Source organism: Ochotona curzoniae, unplaced genomic scaffold (assembly GCF_017591425.1).
Source record: "Ochotona curzoniae isolate NIBS_2020 unplaced genomic scaffold, NIBS_Ocur_1.0 contig_517, whole genome shotgun sequence".
NCBI lineage: Eukaryota > Metazoa > Chordata > Mammalia > Lagomorpha > Ochotonidae > Ochotona > Ochotona curzoniae.
Genome location: NW_024466454.1, coordinates 4,811,051 through 4,832,229, shown reverse-complemented (window position 1 = coordinate 4,832,229; position 21,179 = coordinate 4,811,051). Strand labels below are relative to the sequence as shown.

At 40.3% G+C, this 21,179-nt stretch overlaps 1 protein-coding gene across 11 annotated transcripts in view; it reads left to right on the top strand.

Moving 5' to 3' along the window:
* Positions 1–21,179, top strand: part of USP47 (ubiquitin specific peptidase 47) — an 88,861-nt gene that overhangs the window by 6,624 nt on the left and 61,058 nt on the right. For 2 of the 11 annotated variants that reach the window (XM_040989108.1, XM_040989103.1), the window contains exon 2: positions 20,024–20,083. The exons of 8 other annotated variants lie outside the window; for them this stretch is intronic. In XM_040989108.1, the coding sequence (XP_040845042.1) occupies positions 20,024–20,083 (60 nt within the window). Of the gene's footprint in view, positions 1–19,981; positions 20,084–21,179 lie in introns of those variants that run through there. One more of the 11 variants, XM_040989107.1, reaches the window with a different exon arrangement.

Sequence of the window (21,179 nt, the reverse complement as noted above, 5' to 3'; positions counted from 1 at the left end):
GACGAGGCATACTCTTGAGGGTCTGGGAAAAGCCTGAACTGCAGCAGACCCTTCACTGCCAAAAGTGGCCACATTTAAATCCTTACCTCCACTGCTTCTGTCCCCCATTGGTCTAAGCTTTCCTCCCTGCTTCTCCAGCCCTCTTTCCACCACCCTTCTTCCCATATTTCTTCCCGCACTTTCTGCTGCATTTCTCTGTTCTTGTCCCCATATCTCCATACTGCTTTTACTGCTTCTATCTGTATCCCTCTTTTCCAGCCCTCTCTCTGCCACCCTTCTTCCCGCCCGTCCTTCTTCTCCCCGTCTTTCTCGTCATCATCCGTCCATCGTTGTCTGTCATCCTTCGTGTCCATCACCTTGCTTTTACTGGTTACTTTTATATAATTCTCCACCAATCACTTCTTCCCATGGGTCTACTTGGCACTATCTGATAGGTCAGTAGCAATGACATAATCGCAGTGGGGGCATTAGCCTATCCCTGTGGCTTCCTGTTTACCTGCTGGCAAGACCAACCCCGCCTCCTGGCCCTAGGCTAGCCGCCATCTTGCAACGGCCCCTCTCAATCCCAGATCGGCTTCAGCATCCCGTGCTCCCCACAATCGACAACAGGAAGAAAAATAGAAATTTACAACACCATGAAGTTCTCAGGAGGTTTTGATATAGTTCAGCAGTCTTGAATTGCTGGTGACCCTGCCACTCCAATCATGATGAGAGATTTTTTTTTTAAAGAATTATTTTTTATTGGAAAGGCAGATTTACAGAAGTAGAGGAGACAGAAAGATCTTCCATCCACTGTTTCACTCCCCAAATAACTGTAACAGCTGGAGCTGAGCTTATCCAAATCCAGGATCTAGGAGCTGCTCCCAGATCTCCCAAACAGATGCAGGGTCACAAGGCTTTGGACCGTTCTCCACTGATTTCCCAGGCTATAGCAAGGAGCTGGGTGCAGAGTGGGGCAGCCTGGACATGAATTAGCACCTACTTATGGGATGCCAGCACTTGCAGGCACCTTTCTTTGATCACTTTAAGTACTTGTTTCCATACTTCAAACTAGCATTTTTATAATATTCCTTTTCAATTTAAGCTGTTTTTATCTCTTGTCTTTGTACAGTGATAGATAGGGTTTACCACTATCCACAACCATAGAGACACTCATCAAGTGGATAGCAAAGCAAACCTAAGACAGTGTTCCCAATATTGTCATTTTGTTAGTTGTTTACACATATCAATATTTCAAAGTTTATTTTACTATAAACCATAAACTATTCTCAGTTGAACTATGTATTATTATTTTCCTTTGCTGTACATTTTTTTTTTTAAGATTGATTTATTTTTATTAGAAAGGCAGATATACAGAGAGGAGGAGAGACAGAGAGGAAGATCTTCCTTCTGATGGTTTACTCCCCCAAGTGGCCGCAACAGCTGAATCTGAGCCAGTCCGAAGCCAGGAGCCAGGAGCTTCTTCTGGGTTTTCCACATGGGTGCAGGTCCCAAAGCTTTGAGCTGTCCTCAGCTGCTTTCCCAGGCCACAGGCAGGGAGCTGGATGGGAAGCAGGACCACTGGGATTAGAACCAGTGTCCATATGGGATCCCAGCGCATCCAAGGCAAGGATTTTAGCCACTACACTATCATGCCAGGCCCTTTTTGTTTTTTTCTGAGTTAGGGAAAAACAAGGAATTTAAAGAATAATTCTTTGCTTCGCTTGAATTGCTGTATACTTAGTGATTTAGTCAAGTGCTTCTCAGCTTCTCTAAGGAAAGGTGGCAACAGATTTGAGAGGAGGTGGGCAGACAGTGTTTGATGACTTGTAGGTAGAAGTCAGGTATGCTACCATCCGTTCTATACTGCTTAGGACAGCCTGCCACAAGGAAGAATTACATGGCCCACAGTGTCAGTAGTATCTCTGTTGAGAAACAGTGATTTAGCCCAATATTACCATCCCAAGGAACTCTGGGCCCTCCTACCTACTGCTGCCTTCTGATTGTGTTAAATCCAGAATTTGCATGCAGCTCCTGTCTTAGGTTTGCTTTGCTATCCACTGATGATTTCCCTCAGCTCTCTTGTGTTGGAGCTGCTGTGACTATATATGATGTCATCATAATTTTGGAGAACTGGTTTTAGTAGCTTTTTGAAAAAATATATCTGAAGGTCTTTTTCCTTGTTTTCTTGATAGTTTACTTAAACAGATTTTTCTCATTAAGAAGTAATTTTTTTCTCGGAATTTTAAAGGCTTTCTTCTATTAATCATATTGGATCCCTGTAAAATCCTTTTCTACTATCTTTTCCCATTTGGCTAAAAATGTATTGATTTATTTGAAAGAGAGAGAGGGACAGAGACCTTCGTTCTACTGGTTTATTCCCCAAATGGCTGCAACAGCTGGGTCAGGGCAGGGTCAAAATCAGGGTATTTTTTTCTTTCAGGTCTCCCATGTGGGTCGCAGGAGCCTAATACTTGAGTCATTTTCTGCTGCTTTCCCCTAGGCCATTAGCAGGGAGCTGAATTGGAAGTGGTGCAGCTGGGGCATGAACTGGCATCCAAATGGAATGTTTGCATCATAGAGGTACTGGCTTTCCCCACTATGCCACAGTGCCAGGAGTTCTGGAATTCATAGCTTGGTTATGGTTCTGCTTTTAGCTTTTCTGCCAGGAGTCCAGTTCAGTTTGGAACTCAACAGTTCTGGAAAATATCCTTCAATAATTTATTTGATTCTTCATTTTGTCTATTATTTCACTCTTGAATTCCTGTAATTTAGATACTGGGCTACTGACTGGCACCTTAATTTTCCTTTTTATCTTCCTGTTTTATTTATTTCCTGTTTCTTTTTTTCTACTTTCTGGGAGATATCTCTTTATCTTCCAGTTTTTCTACTAAATTTTTTTTGGTCCTGTTATAGCATGTATAATTTCCACTGTCCTTTTTTCTTGCAAAACATTTTAAATTATTATGAGTTTAATTTTACCTTTCTTGGGAAATGTTGGCGTATATTTGATTTTTAGAAATTTCTGCTTATTTAGTTAATTTTTAATTTATTCTTTTATTTGAAAAGCAGCAAGGCAGAGTGTGCTGTTATCAACTGCTTCACTCTGCAGGTACTTGGGATGGACTGGGTTAGACTTAAGCTGGAGATCAAAGAACATCAATGGGCGTTCATCGCAGTGGTTAGAATCCCATCTGGGATGCCACATCCCTCACTGCTGTCCCAGGTGTGACTCCAGCGTGCTGCTAATGCACACTGGGGAGCATCAGTGGTTGCCCAGGTACTTAGATCCCTGCCACTCATGTGGGAGACTCACATTGACTCACATTGAGTTCCTGGATCTAGCTTGGGCCTGGCCTCGTGCTATTGGCATTTGAAAAGTGAACCTGCAGGTGGGAAATCTCTGTCCTTTTCAATGTGTCTCTGCCTTTCAAATTTCTAACATCGAGGGCTCTTATTGTTGTACAGTGGGCTAAGCTGCTGTCTGTGATGCTGGCATTCCATATTAGCACTGGTTTCAGTCATTGATGTTTTGTTTCCTATCCAGTTCCCTACTAATGTGCCTAGGAAACCAGTAGAACAGTAGACATTGTATGCTGGAAAGTGTGAGATCAAGGATTTGGGCAGGTTTGGCATCTGGCGAAGGCCTGCCTTGTGCATGAAAGATCAGTACCTTCTACAGTGTCCTCACATGGTAGAAGAAAAGGACAAGGCAGCTTCTGGGGTCTGCTTTATAAGGGCACTAATCTCATTTATGTTCTTATCACATCCAAAGGCCCCATTCCCTGTTACTGTATTGATTAGGCTCAACATAGGAATTTGGGCAGATCACAAACATTCAGACAGTAGCCTGCAATGGCACATTTTTCTTTTGTGCTTAATTGATTCTCTGAGACTTCTGATCTTTCAATGGGAGGGCATAAACTTGGGTAACAAGTGGGAAAGGACGTCAGGGGTCTCACCACTAAGAATGCACATAGGCTTTCACTTAGTTACCCCGTTTTAAATAGGTTCTCTTTCAACTCAATCCTGATGTTCTTTAGTCCAGAAACACCCTGTTTTATGCTTTCTAGAAACTGTTAAATCTTTCGTCAAGAATGGTCAAAGTGTAGAAGAGGATATCTGGGGGTTGTTCTCCCAGTTCCAATTCTACCCTTAAACCTACCTGAAACTTTGTGAGGCTCTTGGATTTTCAAATTACTTTGTAGAAGAGTTTTGAGTTCCCTTATACCGTTTATTCAGCTTCTCATTTTAGGGTAAAACCATTGAACAGTGATAGAAAGAAATTAACTTTTGTACCATACTGTTAACTATATTCAGAATATAATTCACATTTTACCAGTTTTTCTACTATCACACTTTCTTTTTCCCAGTATTTCAATTCATTAGATTTAGTTGTCAGGGCTCCTTAGAATGTTTTTATCTGTTATAATTTTTCATGACCTTGTCACTTGGAGATTACTAGTCTGTTATTTTGTGGAATGGCCGTTAATTTGGGTTTGTCTAGTTCTTTCTCATGAATAAGGACCTGGCCTAGTCCTAGATGCTAGTCTAGTTTAATGGAAGTGATATTTGTGATAAGACAAATGTGTGGTATGGAATTAACGGGGGCCCCAAAAGAGAGGGAACAGCTGGTTTTATCTGAGGGATTTTATGAGAATCTAGCATATCATCTAGACTACAATGGATGATTTGTTTGGTAGAGAAGGTAGTAAGAGCTATTTAGTTAGAAGGAATAGTGTTTAGAAACACAAAAGCTAATGCATTGTAAAAATGACCAAAAAAAAAAAAAAAGGTTAGTTGAATGCATGAGTTGCCTGGAGTTGAGTAAGAAAAGATAATTCCAGCAGGTAGTGCCTGAAATTTCCAAAGGCTTTGTATCCCTGGAAAGAGTTTAGATTTTCATGTGTACACATTAGGGGATAATATTGTTTCCCAGAAAAAAGTTAACAGATTTGTTTAGCATTGCTTTGAAGCTTAATTGCTAAAACATTTTTATTTGTCTAAATGTTTTATGTCCTTCACGTTAATACTAAAAATTTGCACACAAATGAAGATAGGAGGAAATCTTGTAGATACTTTACTCTCTCACCTGCTTTTTTCATTTGCAGTTGCATAATTAGATGCTTTATTTCTTAAAAATGAAACATTTCCCATCAAGGCAACGTAGTGCATTTTCTGCATATTCATTATTTTGGCAGGATATCCTTTGGCATAATTTTTAAATATTTAAAGTGAATAAACACACAGATTGTTGTCTTCAAATAGCCTAAGCAGATAGGACTCATTTGCCTGTAGAGTAGGGCCAGGTGCTGGTTGCTGCTATTGCATTCTGGGAATTTAGCTCGCCTATGCAGTCCTGAGCAGTTTCTCACACTTTATGCAGGAAGGGAAGTTGGCAGGTGAGAAGTCCAATGTACTTGACGTTTTCTCCGAGAGCTGCAGTTCACGGGTTTGGAGTGATGTGGTTTTTTAACCTTTTGCATATATGGCACATTCTTCTGAGTGGCTTTTGTAGCTACTTGCTTCTTCAGTTCTTTTCCAGTGATCTGTTTGTGGGTATTTGACTTGGTAGCAGCCTGCTGGTAGAGAGCTCTCAGCTATCCCAGTTCTTTGTGGCTGAAGCTCTGCAGGCTCATCAGGTGGCACTGTGCTAGAAGATATTGAGTGGTGGTGTTAGTGGCACCAGAAGGGATGATTTTAATTAGGACATTAATGAAATCTTCCATGAATATTACCAATGCTCCAAATAAAATTAGGATTTTCATATTTAATCTAGAAGAGCTCTTGATTACAGGCTTGGTTCCAGGGTGCATTAAGAAGTATGAGTTTTTCTGGTATGACTCATTTCCTAAAAGATGTAACATGTTGCTTTAGTTTAAAAGAATCCACATATGAGCTTAAATGCGTTTTATCCATTTATAAATATAAAATTCTACCATTTGTATATGTAGAGATTTAAATTTTATTAGCCGTAAGTTTTCACAAGGTTATGTAAGTTGTTATTTTATGTCTGTTTATTATATTCTGTGATAATAAAATGGAATTGACAAAAAGTCAAGTGTTTAATAACCAAGCCTCTTACTAAGGCTTTTGAGAAATATTTTTGCTTTCATGTTGAAATATTTATTTTAAGAATAAACATGCTTCCACACTGAATAATAATGATAATTTTAACACTGAAAGGATGTAGTATTTACATATTGTTGTAGTCCCTTCATTTTCAAGATGAGAAAAACTGATGGCTGTAAAAGCTCAGTAAGTCATTCAGGGTAGACCAGCATTGCAATATAGTGAGTAAAGCCACCACCTGTGACACCAGCATCCCATCTTGGCACTGGTTCCAGTCCTGATTGCTCCACTTCCAATTCAGCTCCCTCCTCATGGCCTGGGAAAGCAGCAGAGGATAGCCCAAGTGTTTGGGCCTTTGTCACCCATGTAGGAGACCTGGAAGAAGCTCCTGGCTCCTGACTTTGGCCTGGTTTAGCCCTGGCTGTTGTGGCCATTTCGAGAGTGAACCAGTGAGGGGAAGTTCTTTCTGTTTGTCTCACCCTCTTTGTAGTTCTGACTTTCAAAATAAATAAATCTTAAATGAATTGAGGAGCATGAATGAAACCTTTTTTAAAGTCAGGTTTACTGAGTTATAATTTATATACAATAAGATGTCCCCTTTTAAGACAGTGTGATCTTAATGTAATTATATAATCATCCCTATAATCAAGATATAAAATAGTTCCATCACCTTGAAAAGTTCTGTGATATTTTTTAGAGTTAGTCTGCTTCCCCTACTACCAGGCTGTGGCAACCTTCCATTTGCTTTTTGTCCTCATATTTTACCTTTTAAGAATGTTGTGTAAATGAAACTATCTTCATATTGAGTGTAGACTTTGAATCTGGATTCTTCTGGGAGTGCTTGAAATTTATCTGTTCTTGCTAGTATCAGTCTGTTCCTTTTCATTGCTGAATGCCAAAGTTTGTTCATTCATTAGCTGGTGGACTTTGGGTTTCCAGGTTTTGGTGATTCTGAGCCAAGTTGCCATAAATACATGTGTACATATTTTGGTGGACATGTGTCTTCATATGGTGTGTGTGTTTAACTTTGTAAGACATTGCTAACTCAATTTTGTGTTGATTCTCAGCAGTGTATGCTGAGAATTCTGGTGGCTCTGCATCCTTATTGGTACTTGGTAATGTCGATTTTATTTTGGCAAGTTTGACATGGTACCTCTTTCTGGTTTTATTTGCATTTCCCTAGTGACTAATGATGTAGTGACTTGGTTTCTTATTAAGTTTACTCTAACATATTTTCTGAAAATATAATGTGTTAAGATATTGCTAGCTTTTGATAGAGAAACAAAAGAATGTTTTGTCAGGGAGTTTATGATTTACTAGGGAAAACTGGTCCTTGGATTAATAGTGCTGGTTATAGTTTTGGTAGGCTCTTTGAGAAAGAGTTTAACATTTTACCCGATCTGGTGAGAAAGAACAATGGTTGTATAATCGGAAAATTTCAGTGATTTGACCTTCCTTTGATTGCTTGATCTTTAGGTCTTCGGCTTTGTTTCTGTTAAATGAGAGTGTATGACTATATATATTGTAAAGTTTAATTATATATCACTGCAAAATTTTTCTCCCTCATATAAACTTTTCTTTGATTTATTTTTATTGGAAAGTCAGGTATATATATAGAGAGGGGAGTAGAGACAAAGGGGAAGATCTTCCATCTACTGATATATTCCCCGAGTAACTGCAATGGCTGGAGCTAAGCCAGTCTGAAGCCAGGAACCAGGAGTTTCTTCCAGCTCTCCCACGCAGGTACAGGGTCCCAAGATTTTAGGCCGTCTTTGACTGCTTTCCCAGGCCACAAGGAGGGAGCTGCCAGGATTAGAACCTACCCCCACCTGGGATCCTGGCATGTGCAAGGAAAGGACTTCAGCTGCTAGGCTGTTGGGCTGGGACCAAACTTTTATTTTTACTTTTTAAAAAGAATTATTTATTTGAAAGTCGTAGTTACAGAGAGGTAGTGGGAGGTCTTCCGTCCATTGATTCACACCTAAATGACTTCAATAACCGGACCTAAGCAGGCTGAAGCAGAGCTAGGAGCTTCATCCAGGTCTGTTTTGTTTGTGCAGGGGCTCATGCACTTGGACCACTGTGCATTGTTATCTCAGGTGCAAATTTTGTGAGAAGGCCACAAAAAAAATTTTTTTTAATTTCCTTCATCTGATAAATTCCTGTTATTTGCCACCTGAAAAGGTAACATTTTGAAATTCTAAATGTTACTAACTGCAGCATAAATTTTATCATAGGGGCTAATGCTGTAGTTGCAGCTCTGGCATGCCACATGGATGCCAGTTCATGTTCTGGCTGTTCCACATCTGATCTGGTTCCCTGCTAATGCTTGTGCCCTGCAGCCATGTGAGAGACTGAAGAAACTCCTGGCTCCTGGCTTTGGACTGGCTCAGCTCTGGTTATTTTAGCTATTTGAGGAGTGACCCAGAGGATGGAAATTCTCTAATTCTGCCTTTCAAATAAAAAAAAATTTTTTTTCAAGAAAAATTGTATTATACACAAGTATTTCTTAAATCTATTTTAAGGATAGTAACTGATAGTTCCATCATAATACCTTACTTTGGTGTTCATAGAAGTTGTGTGTAGGATATATTCACTTTGAGGACTCAGAGTCAAAGATAAATTAAGTGGTTTATGCAGGATTGTGTAACTAAAAGGAAAATAATCACGTTAACCTGAGGATTTTAGCTTAGGTTTTTCAACTCTGTAGAACACTGATTCTACAACACAGGCCACATTAGCAGAAAATAAACAGTCCTGAAATGTTTTTCTCAGTTGCATAATTTTGTATTCAAAGTGTTACAATAATACTCTTGCTTGAAAATTACTCTTCATGCTTTTAAATATTACTGCATGGTAATAGGTAACATACACTCCTTTGATTTAGCAGTAATGGAGTGGAACATTTAAAAACTATGAACAAGTCCTATCCAAAGCTGCATCACTAGCAACACAGTTCTCACAGAAGAAATCTCAGGTGTTATCCAAAATGAAGAGAACAAGATGGGGAAAGGGCATATTATTTCACTTCCTGAGAATAGTTCTAGTTTCTAATTTTATATATGTACATTATATTATTAGTGGTTATTCATGATTAACATTTTAAAGGAAAAATGACATTCTTTTGAAGAAAAATAATGCCATTTACTTTTTTTTTTTTAATTTTGATGGTGATTACATGGTTGATCAGGGTGAAAAGCATGAAGGAATGGTCAAGCGTTAGGAAAAATTGGGTGAGATCATTGTTTCCAAATTTGCTGTTTCTCCTTGTCTTTGGGGGAAAGGGAGAATTAAAAAGGGAAACCATATCCAGCCTCCCAAATGTCCCAGAACCCAGGGATGGAGAGCCACCACCAAATATCAACCCAGCATCCCAAAGTAGTGCTTGTTCCAAGGGTTCTACCCAAGAGGTTTAGATGGTTCTAAAATGCTCTCTGTTTTGCCAATTCAACGGTGAGGCAGTCCTCCCAATGACCATTGGCTACCATGGTTTACCTCAAGTCTCCATTCATCTGGATTTCTGCTGTCGTCATTTGACTGGGATAGTTGTTCATTTTGTTCAGTCCTTCTTCCTCTGCTGTGGTACCAAATGAGCTGCCGTATTCTCTATATGAATCAGGGTCTGCATCCATTTTTCTGCCTATTTCACTTGTACGCAGGCCCTAGGACCCATACCAGACGAACAAAGCCCAGCTGGATCTACCACCCCTGGGACTCACAAACCCAGCACCCACCACGCAGGCAGGCTCCAGGACCTGGGCCAGGCTACCTGAGCCCCGTTGGATCCTCGACCCCTGCGGTTCACAAACCCAGCACCCGCCTCACAGGCAGGCCCCAGCACCTGGACTAGGCGACCCGATCCCCACCAGATCCCTTGCCCCGTGGGCTCATGAACTTGGTACCCACTGACCCCAGGCTGGAATGGCTCACCTCACTTCAACATCCATCATCTTGTTGCGCAGTCTGGTTTAGTCCAGCCTGATTGTTGTCCCGGCCTTAATGTGAACTGGCTGGTGTTGCGAACTGACCTGGTCCCCTGCACCTTGTCCTGGTTCCCAGATCTGCCAGTGGATGTTATGAACTGGCCCAGCCTGGCCCAGCCTGGCCCAGCCCTATACCTGACCCACATGTATGCTGGCAGGTACTGTAACCTGGCATGGTCTGGGATGCTCCTTGCCTTGATTCGTGCATTCACCTGCAGAGACTGTGTCCCGATGAAGGAGTTTCCCAAGCTCCTCTACTGGATCTCCTCCCAGTGGCAGATCAGTGGGTAATTGGCTCAGGTTGACTTTGTCTACCTCTTGTCCTTGCAGGAATAATGGTCTTGCTCAACCAGTCCAAACCCATTCTGATTCTTACTGTTGTGTGTTGCAGCCCAGCCACTTCTGGTTCACACCCAGACCCAGCTTTCGCATGGTTCAGCAGGAGTTGAGACCTAGCCCAGCCAGTTCTACACATATCCTGGCTCTCAGGAGTACCAGTGGGTACTGCAGTGTAGCCCAGTTTGCTGTTCCCAGACCCAAGGGAGGATATAGCCATGTCCAGCCCAGACTCAGTCCAGCCCTTAGCTCCCCAGACAGACCTATTTCCATCCAAAGCTCTTAGGTGTGCCAGTGAAGATTGCAGTTCCTCAGGGGTTAGCCCACATATTCCCCATAGATTCTGCTACCAGACCTGATTTTCTCACATGCTAGTTATTGTCATGGCCCATTCTAACATCACCGTCCTCTGTTTCAACTCTCAGTGGTAGGTGCTGTGATCTTGCCCTGTCAGGTTGGCCCCAACCTTAGCTTTAGTGTGTGCCAATGAGTCGTGCTTGTTGATAGTGAATGCTAACTACCCCAGCTCAGGTTTTGCATGTGTGCCGACACTACAGCCTGACCCTTAAAAGCCCTCCTGTTACCCACCTCTGAACCATTTGTTCTCAACCCCTTGCTTACCTGCATGTGCAGTGGCCTTATCCATGAGAGTCCCTCAGCAGTAGTTCCTCTCTCAGGCGTGAACCCTCAAGTCATCACTCACTTCTGCCTCTGTGATCCCCCAGTTGCCCTGCAGATCCAAACCCCCAAACACCATGAGCATGCCACTGGGCAGCCCCAGGGCCTGACTCCAGACAGAAGAGGTCTCCACCCAGCATGGCGGCCGGAGGCTGCCCAAGCAGCCCATTTACAGTTTTGATAATGACAAACACGTTGACATTATAAATTTATGAGAAAACCTCTTACATAAGGAGCTGTGTTAACATGTGACCTTGCGCAAGTCACTTCAGGCTTCTGAAGTTTTATTATCTGTAAAGTAAGGAATGTGATCTGATGTCTACAGGCTACCTAGCGTGTGTGATTTGCTTGGTTGCTTTCAGCTTACATATAAAAATGGTATATAACAAATTAGTAAATTGTAAAGTATTTGAAAATTCAAATTATTTAGGGTTAACAGTCTTATATTTAGGTTATGGGATTCTAGGAGTTTATCTCATGAGGATTTTAGAAAATGGAATGCAGCTATTTAAGGGATACCCTTACTCTTGAGCACAGGGGGAAGATATGAAAATAAGTACTTCTGCAAAATTTAAAATGCATACTTCAGGGCCTGGCGCTGTAGCATAGTGGCTAAAGTCCTCACGTTGCATGCTGTGGGATCCCATATGGGCTTCACGTCCTGATTGCCCCGCTTCCCATCTGGCTACCTGCTTGTGGCCTCGGAAAGTAGTTGAGGATGACCCAAAACCTTGGAACCTTGCACCCATGTGGGAGACCCAGAAGAAGCTCCTGGCTCCTGCTTTCGGATCAGCTCAACTCCGGCTGTGGTGGCCACTTGGGGAGTGAATCATCAGATGGAAGATTTTCCTCTCTGTCTCCTCTGTATGTCTGACTTTCCAGTAAAAATAAATATTTTTTTTTAAAAAAACATACTTTATCCAAGTCAACTTTTTAAAAATATCTCATTGAGATTTTTTTGCTATGTAATCTGGAAACAGTTGTCATAATAACATGCAATTTATGATATCTGTAATTTGTTTATGTTCAGAAAATCCATGATGTGATACTTGAACATCTGTTAATAATACAAGTAAATTTATCACAGAATTTGCATTAAAATAGTATATTTAGTTGTAATTTTTATATTTTCAAATTCAATTTTTTAAAAAAGGTTTATTTTTATTTGAAAGGCAACATTTATTGAGAGAGAAGGAGAGATAGAGAAGGTCTTCCATCCACTGGTTCACTCTCTAAATGGCTTCATTTACCAGAGCTGAGCTGATCCAAAAGTAGGAACCAGGAGATCTTCTGGGTCTTCCAGCAGGTAGGTGCAGGGTCCCAAAGACTTGGGCCATCCTCCGCTTTTTTCCCAGGCCATTAAGGAGGGAGCTAAATTAGAATTGGAGCATATGGAACACAAACCAGAGCTCATATGGCATGTTGGCACCACATGGTGGAGAATTAGCTTGCTGGGCTTCTGTGCTGGCCTCAAATTTTGTGTGTTTAATATATATATATATTAAAATATATATATTAAAATATATATATATATATATATAATTTTTTTTTTGGAAAGGCATGTTTACAGAGAGAAGATACAAAGATCTTCCATCCATCTGCTGGTTTACAGCCCAAATGGCTTTGGTGGCTGGTGTTGAGCCAGTCTGAAGCCAGGAGCCAGGAATTTTGTCCAGGTCTCCCATATGGGCATGGGTATATGGGGCCAGGAGCTCAAGGCCTTGGGCCATTCTTTGCTGCTTTCACAGGGCATAAGCAAGGAACAGGATGGGAAGTGGAACAGCTGGGGGATGAACCAGCATTCTGGTTCTTGCAGGTAGAGGGTCAGCCAATTGAGCCATCACACCAGTCCCTTGTTCTTTAAAAGAAATTTTTTTTTAAAGATTTATTTATTTTTTTTTGGAAAGGCAGATCTACAGAGAGGAGAGAGAGGGGAAGCTCTTGCATCCGCTAGTTCACTCCCCAAGTGGTCTCAATGGCTGAAGCTAAGCAAACCCAGAGCCAAGAGCCAGGATCTTTTTCCAGGACTTCCACACAGGTGCAGGTTCCAAAGGCTTTGGACCATCCTCTACTGCTTTCCCAGCATAAGCAGGGAGCTAGATGGAAAAGGAGTGGCCAGGACTCATACCCATGCCCATATGGGATCCCGATGGATGCAAGGCAAGGATTTAGCCACTAGGCTATCATGCCAGGCCAGATAAATGTAGTTTTCTTTTATTCATGACTCATAGAATTATTTTGTTTGAAAAATTGCTGCAACTTGTTTTTTTAAGTTAATCAAACTATGAAAAGTATGGTAGCTCTTAATTATGTCCTTGAACTGTAGTTTTCATCCACCTTAATATGGAAGCATTCAAAATCATGAAACCACAGAAATAGAAATAACAAGTGATTAATTCCCAACAATTAAAAAATGTCTAAAATATTTTAACTGTTAATATCAAATTTGATATTTATTTTTAGACTGTCATGATTATTCTGGATTTCTGTGAAAGTAACTTATATACATTAGTGTAAGTTATAACATTGACTTATTTTGTATTATAGATTTCCCATAATATGTTAGTCATAGGCATACTCTAATCATTTGCATGAAATGTATTTTCACAGTATTTTAGAATATAGTCTTGTTTCATTTTCAGTTTGAAGTGATTTTTTAGCGTTCTCATTTCTCTTTTTTTCTTTTAAGATTTGTTTATTTTCAGTATAGGAGACATTTAATGAGACCTGGGGTGGGAGCAGCACAAACTGGGGTGCTGGGCAGGGCAGAGGCCCAAAGGGAGACCTTGGGGCTGCAGCTTTTCAGATGGCTGCAGGAGGGAGAGGAATGTTCCCAGGACCTATGGCAGGCAGAGAGGGGGCCTCAGCACCAGGGGCATGGGGATCGGAGGGTGCACCCCAGAGTTGGAGAGGTGAATTCCTAGGGGCTGGGAGTATCCCAGCAGCTGCACGGTGAATCCCAAGAGACTGGGCGAGGTCCCAGGGGACGATGGATAGATGCCAGGGCCTAAGTGGGTGGATGTTAGGAACCTACTGGTGAACCCCTGGTGCTGGGGGACGCATTCCTGGGGCCTCAAAGTGCACCCTAGCAAAGTGCATCCTAGCGGCTTGGGGCATGTAAACCCCCGGGACGGGCGAGTAGACACTGCATGCTGAAGATTGGATACCTAGAGATGAGGGTGGACCACATGGGCAAGAGGGTGGACACCTGGGTCCAGTAAGGCCAGCCAGAGGGCATAGGAGGCAGGGGGAGACCTCCGAGTGGGGGCAGAGATAGAGGCTCGGTGAGAGGTGGCTTAAGGGGCAGACCATTCATCAATGGGGGTGGGGGCTGCTTCACGGGGTGTACCAGGTGCAGCAGGGAAGCTGGGCAGGGCCTGCAGCTTCTCCGTATTGAAGTTGAGCTGCAGGAAAAACTGCTTGGTCTTCTTATTCCAGTGAATCCAGAACTTGCCCCTGGCCTTGTTGCTCTCTCTGCTTGGCACCTTGAAGGTGATGGTCTCTTGGAGCTTGGCAGCCATCAGCAGGTACTGCCAGTGCAGGTCTTGGGGCTCGATCTGATCCTCCCAGACCAGGAAGGTAGTAGGCAATAAAGCAACCCACGAATTCATCCCCATCGTTCCTTGGGTCCTGAGATCCCTAGCCAGTATGCTTCCTTTCTCCTCAGTGTCGTCTTGATCATCTGTGTTACACGAAAGTTTTCAGTTGTTTCGGTACTGGAAATACTTGATGTTTTAGAGTAGAATATTCTGTGTGGCACTACGACTGTCAAAATGACAATTTATTTTTGTTCACTTTCTAAATGAATGCTGTGTTCTTTTAAATTTCTTTTCTAGTTTTCTACTCTTTCTGCTGTACTTATTGATTAAAATGAAGGAATCTTGCAGGTTGAAGGTTATTATCATAAGCCTTCTTTTTTTTTTTTTTTTTTTAAGATAGCTCTAATCCAATCAATTTTCTTAGGTATTTTCTGCAAGTTGCCTGTAATCTGTATGTTAATGTCTGTTAAAGTTAACTGGTAGTAAATGAGGCTAGTTTTTGTTTTGCATTTTGCAGATACAATATTCTGTTTGTACACCTAGGTTTAGTCCCACAGATCTCCCTGTATCTTTTTTGTTATGTCCTGCTCCATAGGAAAATTATTTTTTATTTCCTTACCTGTGTAGTTTTATCTTTTGAGAAGTGGAAGTAATACTTTAAAAATTTTACTATTTTGTTAATTTTGTTAAAATCTTTGTTGTTGTTCACATTTATGTTATAGAAACGAATACATATCCAGTGCCAAATAATTGGAAATCTCAGCAAAACATTAAGGAAAGAAAAGAGATCAGTTCTAATTCTGTTCAAAGACAGCACTGTTAATATTTTGATATAATTCTTTTTTTTTCTTGTGCAATTTCTTCCCTTATTTTTTCCACAGAGACTTTAACCCCCACCTTTTCCATAGATACTTAAAAAAAAATGCTGTTGTAGATACACTTAAATGCTTACATTATTTCTTAGAAACATTTTCCCTTGTTAGTGCATGTCTTAATAGCATTATCTAATGACTACTTGAATAGCACTGAATACATTTATCATAAATCTTATAATTCTTTTTGTTAGTTTGTGGTATATTCTTATTACCTATAAAGTTCTGGATGTCTTTTTTAAATTGTATTTTTACTCTACATTGACTATTTCTTTGGTAAATTTGAAGATTTATTTATTTATTTGAAAGGCAGAGTTACAGACAGAGAGGCATAAACAAAATATCTGTTAGCTGTATACCCCTCAAATGGCTACATTGGCCAGGGCCGACACAGGCCAAAGCCAGGAACTCATATGTTCGTGTGCGTTTCCCACATGGGTGATAGGGGTCCAAGCACTTGGGCCACCTTCGACTGCTTTTTCAGGTGCATTAGCAGGGGCAAAAAAGGCATTAAAACCACATTTGAGGGGCAGACGTTTATCCTAACAGTTGTCAGTTACACAGGCATCCCATCCCATCTAGGACTACTGGTTTGAATTTCTGGCTCTGGCTTCCAACCCAAGCTTCTTCTAGTGTGCTGCAAGACAGTGGTAATAGCTCAAGTAACTGAATTACTGCCAGTCATTTGGGAGACCTGAAGTGAATTTTTGGCCCTCAGGGTTGGACCAGCCACTGTGAACATTTGGGAGATTAGCCAGCGGATGGAAGCTCTCTGACTACTCGAATATATACATATATACATTTTAAAAATTAGAAACAAGGGCACTTTAGACTTCAGAAAATTTCTCTTCATCCTTGCCAGCATTTCATGAAGTCAGTTGTTTATTTAGAAATTCCCATAGCTGTGCAGTCATGTCTTATTGTAGTGTTACTGGTTTATGATGCTGTGCCTTCTTCCTTGTGCTTATTTGCTGTTTTTCTCTCTCTTCCACTGAAAAACCACTTCATGATTTTTGCCTACATGCCAACTGAGTTTTGTGCTTTTTTAAAATTAGATTTTTACAAGGTACAATTCCTTTTTGAGAATGTGGTCTGAAATGTTTTTTTCCTAATCTGGCACTTGCTTTTTTTTTTTTTTTTTTTTTTTTTAGCTTTACCTTGGGTATGAATTTTGTTTTTTAAGGTTTTATTTATTTATTTATTTTATCAGTCAGTCAGATATACACAGAGGGGGAGACAGGAAGATCCACTGGTTCACTCCCCAGGTGGCCACAATGGCCGGAGCTGATCCAAAGCCAGGAGCCAAAAGCTTCTTCTGGGTCTCCAGTGCAGGTGCAAGGGTCCCAAGGCTTTGGGCCATTCTCTACTGCTTTCCCAGGCCACAAGCAGGGAGCTGGAAGGGAAGCGGAGCTGCCAGGGCAAAAACCAGCACCCGTATGGGATCCCAGTGCATGCAGAACAAGGACTTTAGCCACTAGGCTACCACGCCGGGCCTTAGCACTTACCTTTTTAATCATTAACACAGTCTTTGCAGATGAGACATGTTGATATTTTGTTGAAGTTAAAAATTTTATGGGGCCCGGCGCAAATTTTATGGGGCCCGGCGCGCTGGCGCAGGTGGTTAAAGGTCCTCGCCTTGCACGCCCGGGATCCCATATGGGCGCCAGTTCTAATCCCGGCAGCCCCGCTTCCCTTCCAGCTCCCTGCCTGTGGCTTGGGAAAGCAGTCAAGGACGGCCCAAGGCTTTGGGAACCTGCACCCGCGTGGGAGACCCGGAAGAGGCTCCTGGCTTCGGATCGGCATAGTATCGGCCCGTTGTGCTCACTTGGGGAGTGAATCATCGGACGGAAGATCTTCCTCTCTGTCTCTCCTCTCTGTATATCCGCCTTTCCAATGAAAAAATAATAAAAATAAATCTTTAAAAAAACAAATTTACTAATTTGCTATAAAATCTGAGAATTCTACTTAACCTCAGCTCTGGGGTTTTTTTCCTGAGGTTTTTTTTTTTTTTCTTAATGTTTATTTATTTGTTATTTTTCTTGATACAGTCTATAGGCTTATTTCCCTAAGGTTTTTATAATTTTGTTTTTCATTTATATTCATGATTTGCATTTGGTAAAATTTTGTGTAAGGATAGAGACTTAGATTATAGATTATTTATTTGCCTTACTCTAGTATCATTTATTGAAAAGATTGTTTTTCTCCATTGAGTTGCCTTTACACCTGATCAGAAGTTAGTTGGACATATTAGTGTATTTTTTTATTGTGACTTTGCTGTGTGTTTCTAGCTTGTCTACTGGGACTGCAGTCTTGTTTGTTGTAGCCATATAATAAGTTTGAATTGGGTGCAGCATGATGGTTCAATTGGCTAATCCTTTCTTTATAAGCTCCAGGATCCCACATGGGTTCCAGTTTGTGTCCCGGCTGCTCCACTTCCTATAAAACGCCCTGCTTGTGGCCTGGGAAATCAGTATGACCCAAAACCTTGGGAACCTGTACCCATGTGGGAGACCTAAAGGAGGCTCCTGACTTCAAATGGGCTCAGCTCCAGCCATTGTGGCCATTTGGGAAATGAATCAACAGATCTTTTTATCTCTCCTCTCTGTAAAACTTTGTGTTTCCAATGAAAATTTTTTAAAAGGCTAAATTAGGGTAAACTGAGTCTTCTTAATTCTTTTTCAAATTTTTTGTTTTTCCATATACACTTTATAATAATGTTGTCTATGCCTTTAAAAAACTCTTGTTGGGGTTTTTATAGAATGTATCCTAGATGTTGCTATGGTTTGCAAGCGCTTTCCTTCCATAACTGGTGAAATTTAGTTACCATTGTCACAGTATCAATAAGAGTGATAATAGTACAACATGGAGTAAAAGAAACTTGTGTAATTATTTAGGAAGAAATAACATCTTTATTTTGTTGATCTATCCACTATAAGAGGTAATTATGTCTTTCCAGTTTTTTGGATCTTTTATGCAATTTTGGTGAGAAAATACATTGTATGATTTCAGTCTTTACGTAGGGAAAGTTTATTTTATGGCTCAGCATATGCCCTGTTTGGTGTATGTCCTATGGATGTTTGGAAACAGTGCATTTTCTGCCCTTGTTGGTTGGAATGTTTTATAAATGTTGGGTTAGATTTTGTTATTTGATGATATTGTTAGGTTTCTGCTTTGCTTTTGTTAATTTGATGCTGGTTGTCAGTTGGGATATCATTTGGACTGAATCCGGAATATGTGCACGAGGCCTCTCCATTTGGCTTTTTGGCTTCCTCACAGCCTAGTGGCTGGGGTCTGGGAACAAACCTTGGGAGAGGAAGCCAAGAGTTCTGTGTAACCTTAGAATTCATGCTGTGAGCACAGGGAGACACTGAGGTTGGCCCTTGCTGGAGACTACAGTTAACTTTGTGCTCTTGCTGAGGGTGTGTCAAGGAATCTGTTTTAAGCCATCACTGTGATATTTGAGCATAGGAGGTAAGGGTGGGTACCTGGAGAAAGGCATTCCAGACCCTGAGAGTCATGGATGCTCTTTAGTTCTGTTTGTACGTCACTGCCGTAAGAATAAGAACTAAGTACTCAATACAGTTTTGACCAATTGATTGGTGCCAGCTATCAAAACTCTGAAAAATGAGAATATCACAGAAAAATCATATAGACAAGCAGTTTATAGTGAGATATGTAGAGTGCTTATAACGAAAATATGAAGATGCATATATGCTCATCAATAAATTGATTAAATTATGTTTTCTTTGTGCCAGAATATTGCATTTTTTAATGTTTTGGAGAATGATGAAGATATTTCAAGAGACAAGGAGTAAAAATCAAATTATAATATGCTTATCTTATTTTATTAAAATTAACTGTATATAATAATTTATGTGCATAGAATGGAGGATACTGATAGGATTCTTTATCATATATTTAATAATGAAGATTATTGTATTGCTGTTAGGATAGAAATATTGTCAAAGCTAAATCATGTTAATACATTGGTCTCTTAACTGAAGAAAGGAAAGGGCAATAGAAACAAAGTATAGAAAATACAGAAAAAACACAGAAAAATTTTAAAAAGAAATTGCCTCTTGATTATGAGTTACTTTTATTTCATTTTATAGATTTCTATGTTTTATTAATTGTTAAAAAAGCTTGTCTGATAATAGGAAAGAAATGCTAAAAGAAAAAAATGATGGGAGTAATGTTAAAGAGCTTTATTTTCAGAATGGCTATATGAGAAATTAAAATTTGTAAACTTGCAAAATCAGGATCACTTGATTTCCTTTATTGCAAAGAGCTGCAAAATTTCTTCAGTGGACTCAGAATATTATGTGACTATTTTCTAAGTTAATCTTATTCTTGTATCAGTTTCATATGATTTTTAATAAATAGTACACAAGTATGTGAGGCCTAAGTAAAAATTGCTAATTTTACTTATGAATAAAATTCCTAGGACATACTAATAGTTTCATATATATTTTATTCCAAGAGGTTTTTAGATTATTCTTTTACTGTCTTCCTCCTTTATTTTGTAGAAATAATTTGCAACTCATTTTGTTCTTATGTATCATAGGATGTGTTTTGGAGATGCAGACAAAATATCTTTGATGAAATGAAGAAGAAATTTTCACAGGTAGTCTGCTGATACAATTACATTAGTGTGATAGTCAGCAAAACAAGTAACAGCATGTTCATGTTTTAATAACAAGGCATGTCTTAAATTTTATGTTTGGCTGTTTTGTTTCTCTGCCCAGTATTAATAATTTTTTAAGAAGTCACCTTTAATGAATTTATATTGCTTATTCCTTGTTATTTTTTTAAGGCTTGTTTATTTTTATTGAAAAGTCAGATATACGAAGAGGGGGAGAGACAGGTAGGAGCTCTCCAAGTGGCTGCAACGGCCAGAGCTGAGCCAATCCAAAGCTAGGAACCCAGAGCCTCTTCTGGGTCTCCCATGCAGGTGCATGGTCCCAAGGCTTAAAGCTGTCCTCGACTGCTTTCCCAGGCCACAGGCAAGGAGCTGGATTGGAAGTAAGGCTGATGGGATTAGAACCAGTGCCCATATGAGATCCTGGCATGTGCAAGGCGAGGACTTTAGCTGCTAGGCCATGTCCATTTTTAAATCTGTGACAGTATATTTGTTATTACCTTGGATACCCTGAAGTATAGTGCTCTGAGGCTTAATTTCTTACCTCAAAGCTGCTCTAGTCCCAAGAAATAGGGAAAGTGAGCTTCATTTCTGTGGATATTTCTAGGTTTACGACTATACTGTTTATGGTATTGAAAGGAAGAAAAGTCTTGACAGAGAATAGGTTGGCCATTAAATTCAGAGGTAAAGCAGTTCCTTATCTTTAATCCCTTACTTAAAATTTGTTTAGAATAATATGAATCTTAATAGTTTTGAATTTTGTTTGATACTAACTTATTTTCTATGTTAATGTCATTCTGAATATATACTACACGTTCTACACCTTAATTTGTGTGAGTTGTTTTTTTGTTTTGTTTTGTTTCTTTAGATCCGTTGCTTTGTCTCCTGCACACATGTAACAGTCAGGGCCAGGCAGGTGGAAGCCAGGAGCTAGGAATTCAGTTCAGGTTTTTCACCTGATCTAACTGTCCAACAAGTAACTGGAGCAGAGTTGGGGCTCAAACACAGGCATTCTGATATGTGTTGCAGATGTCCCAAGAGATGTTTATAGGCCAAACACCTGTCCCAGCTGGTATTTTGT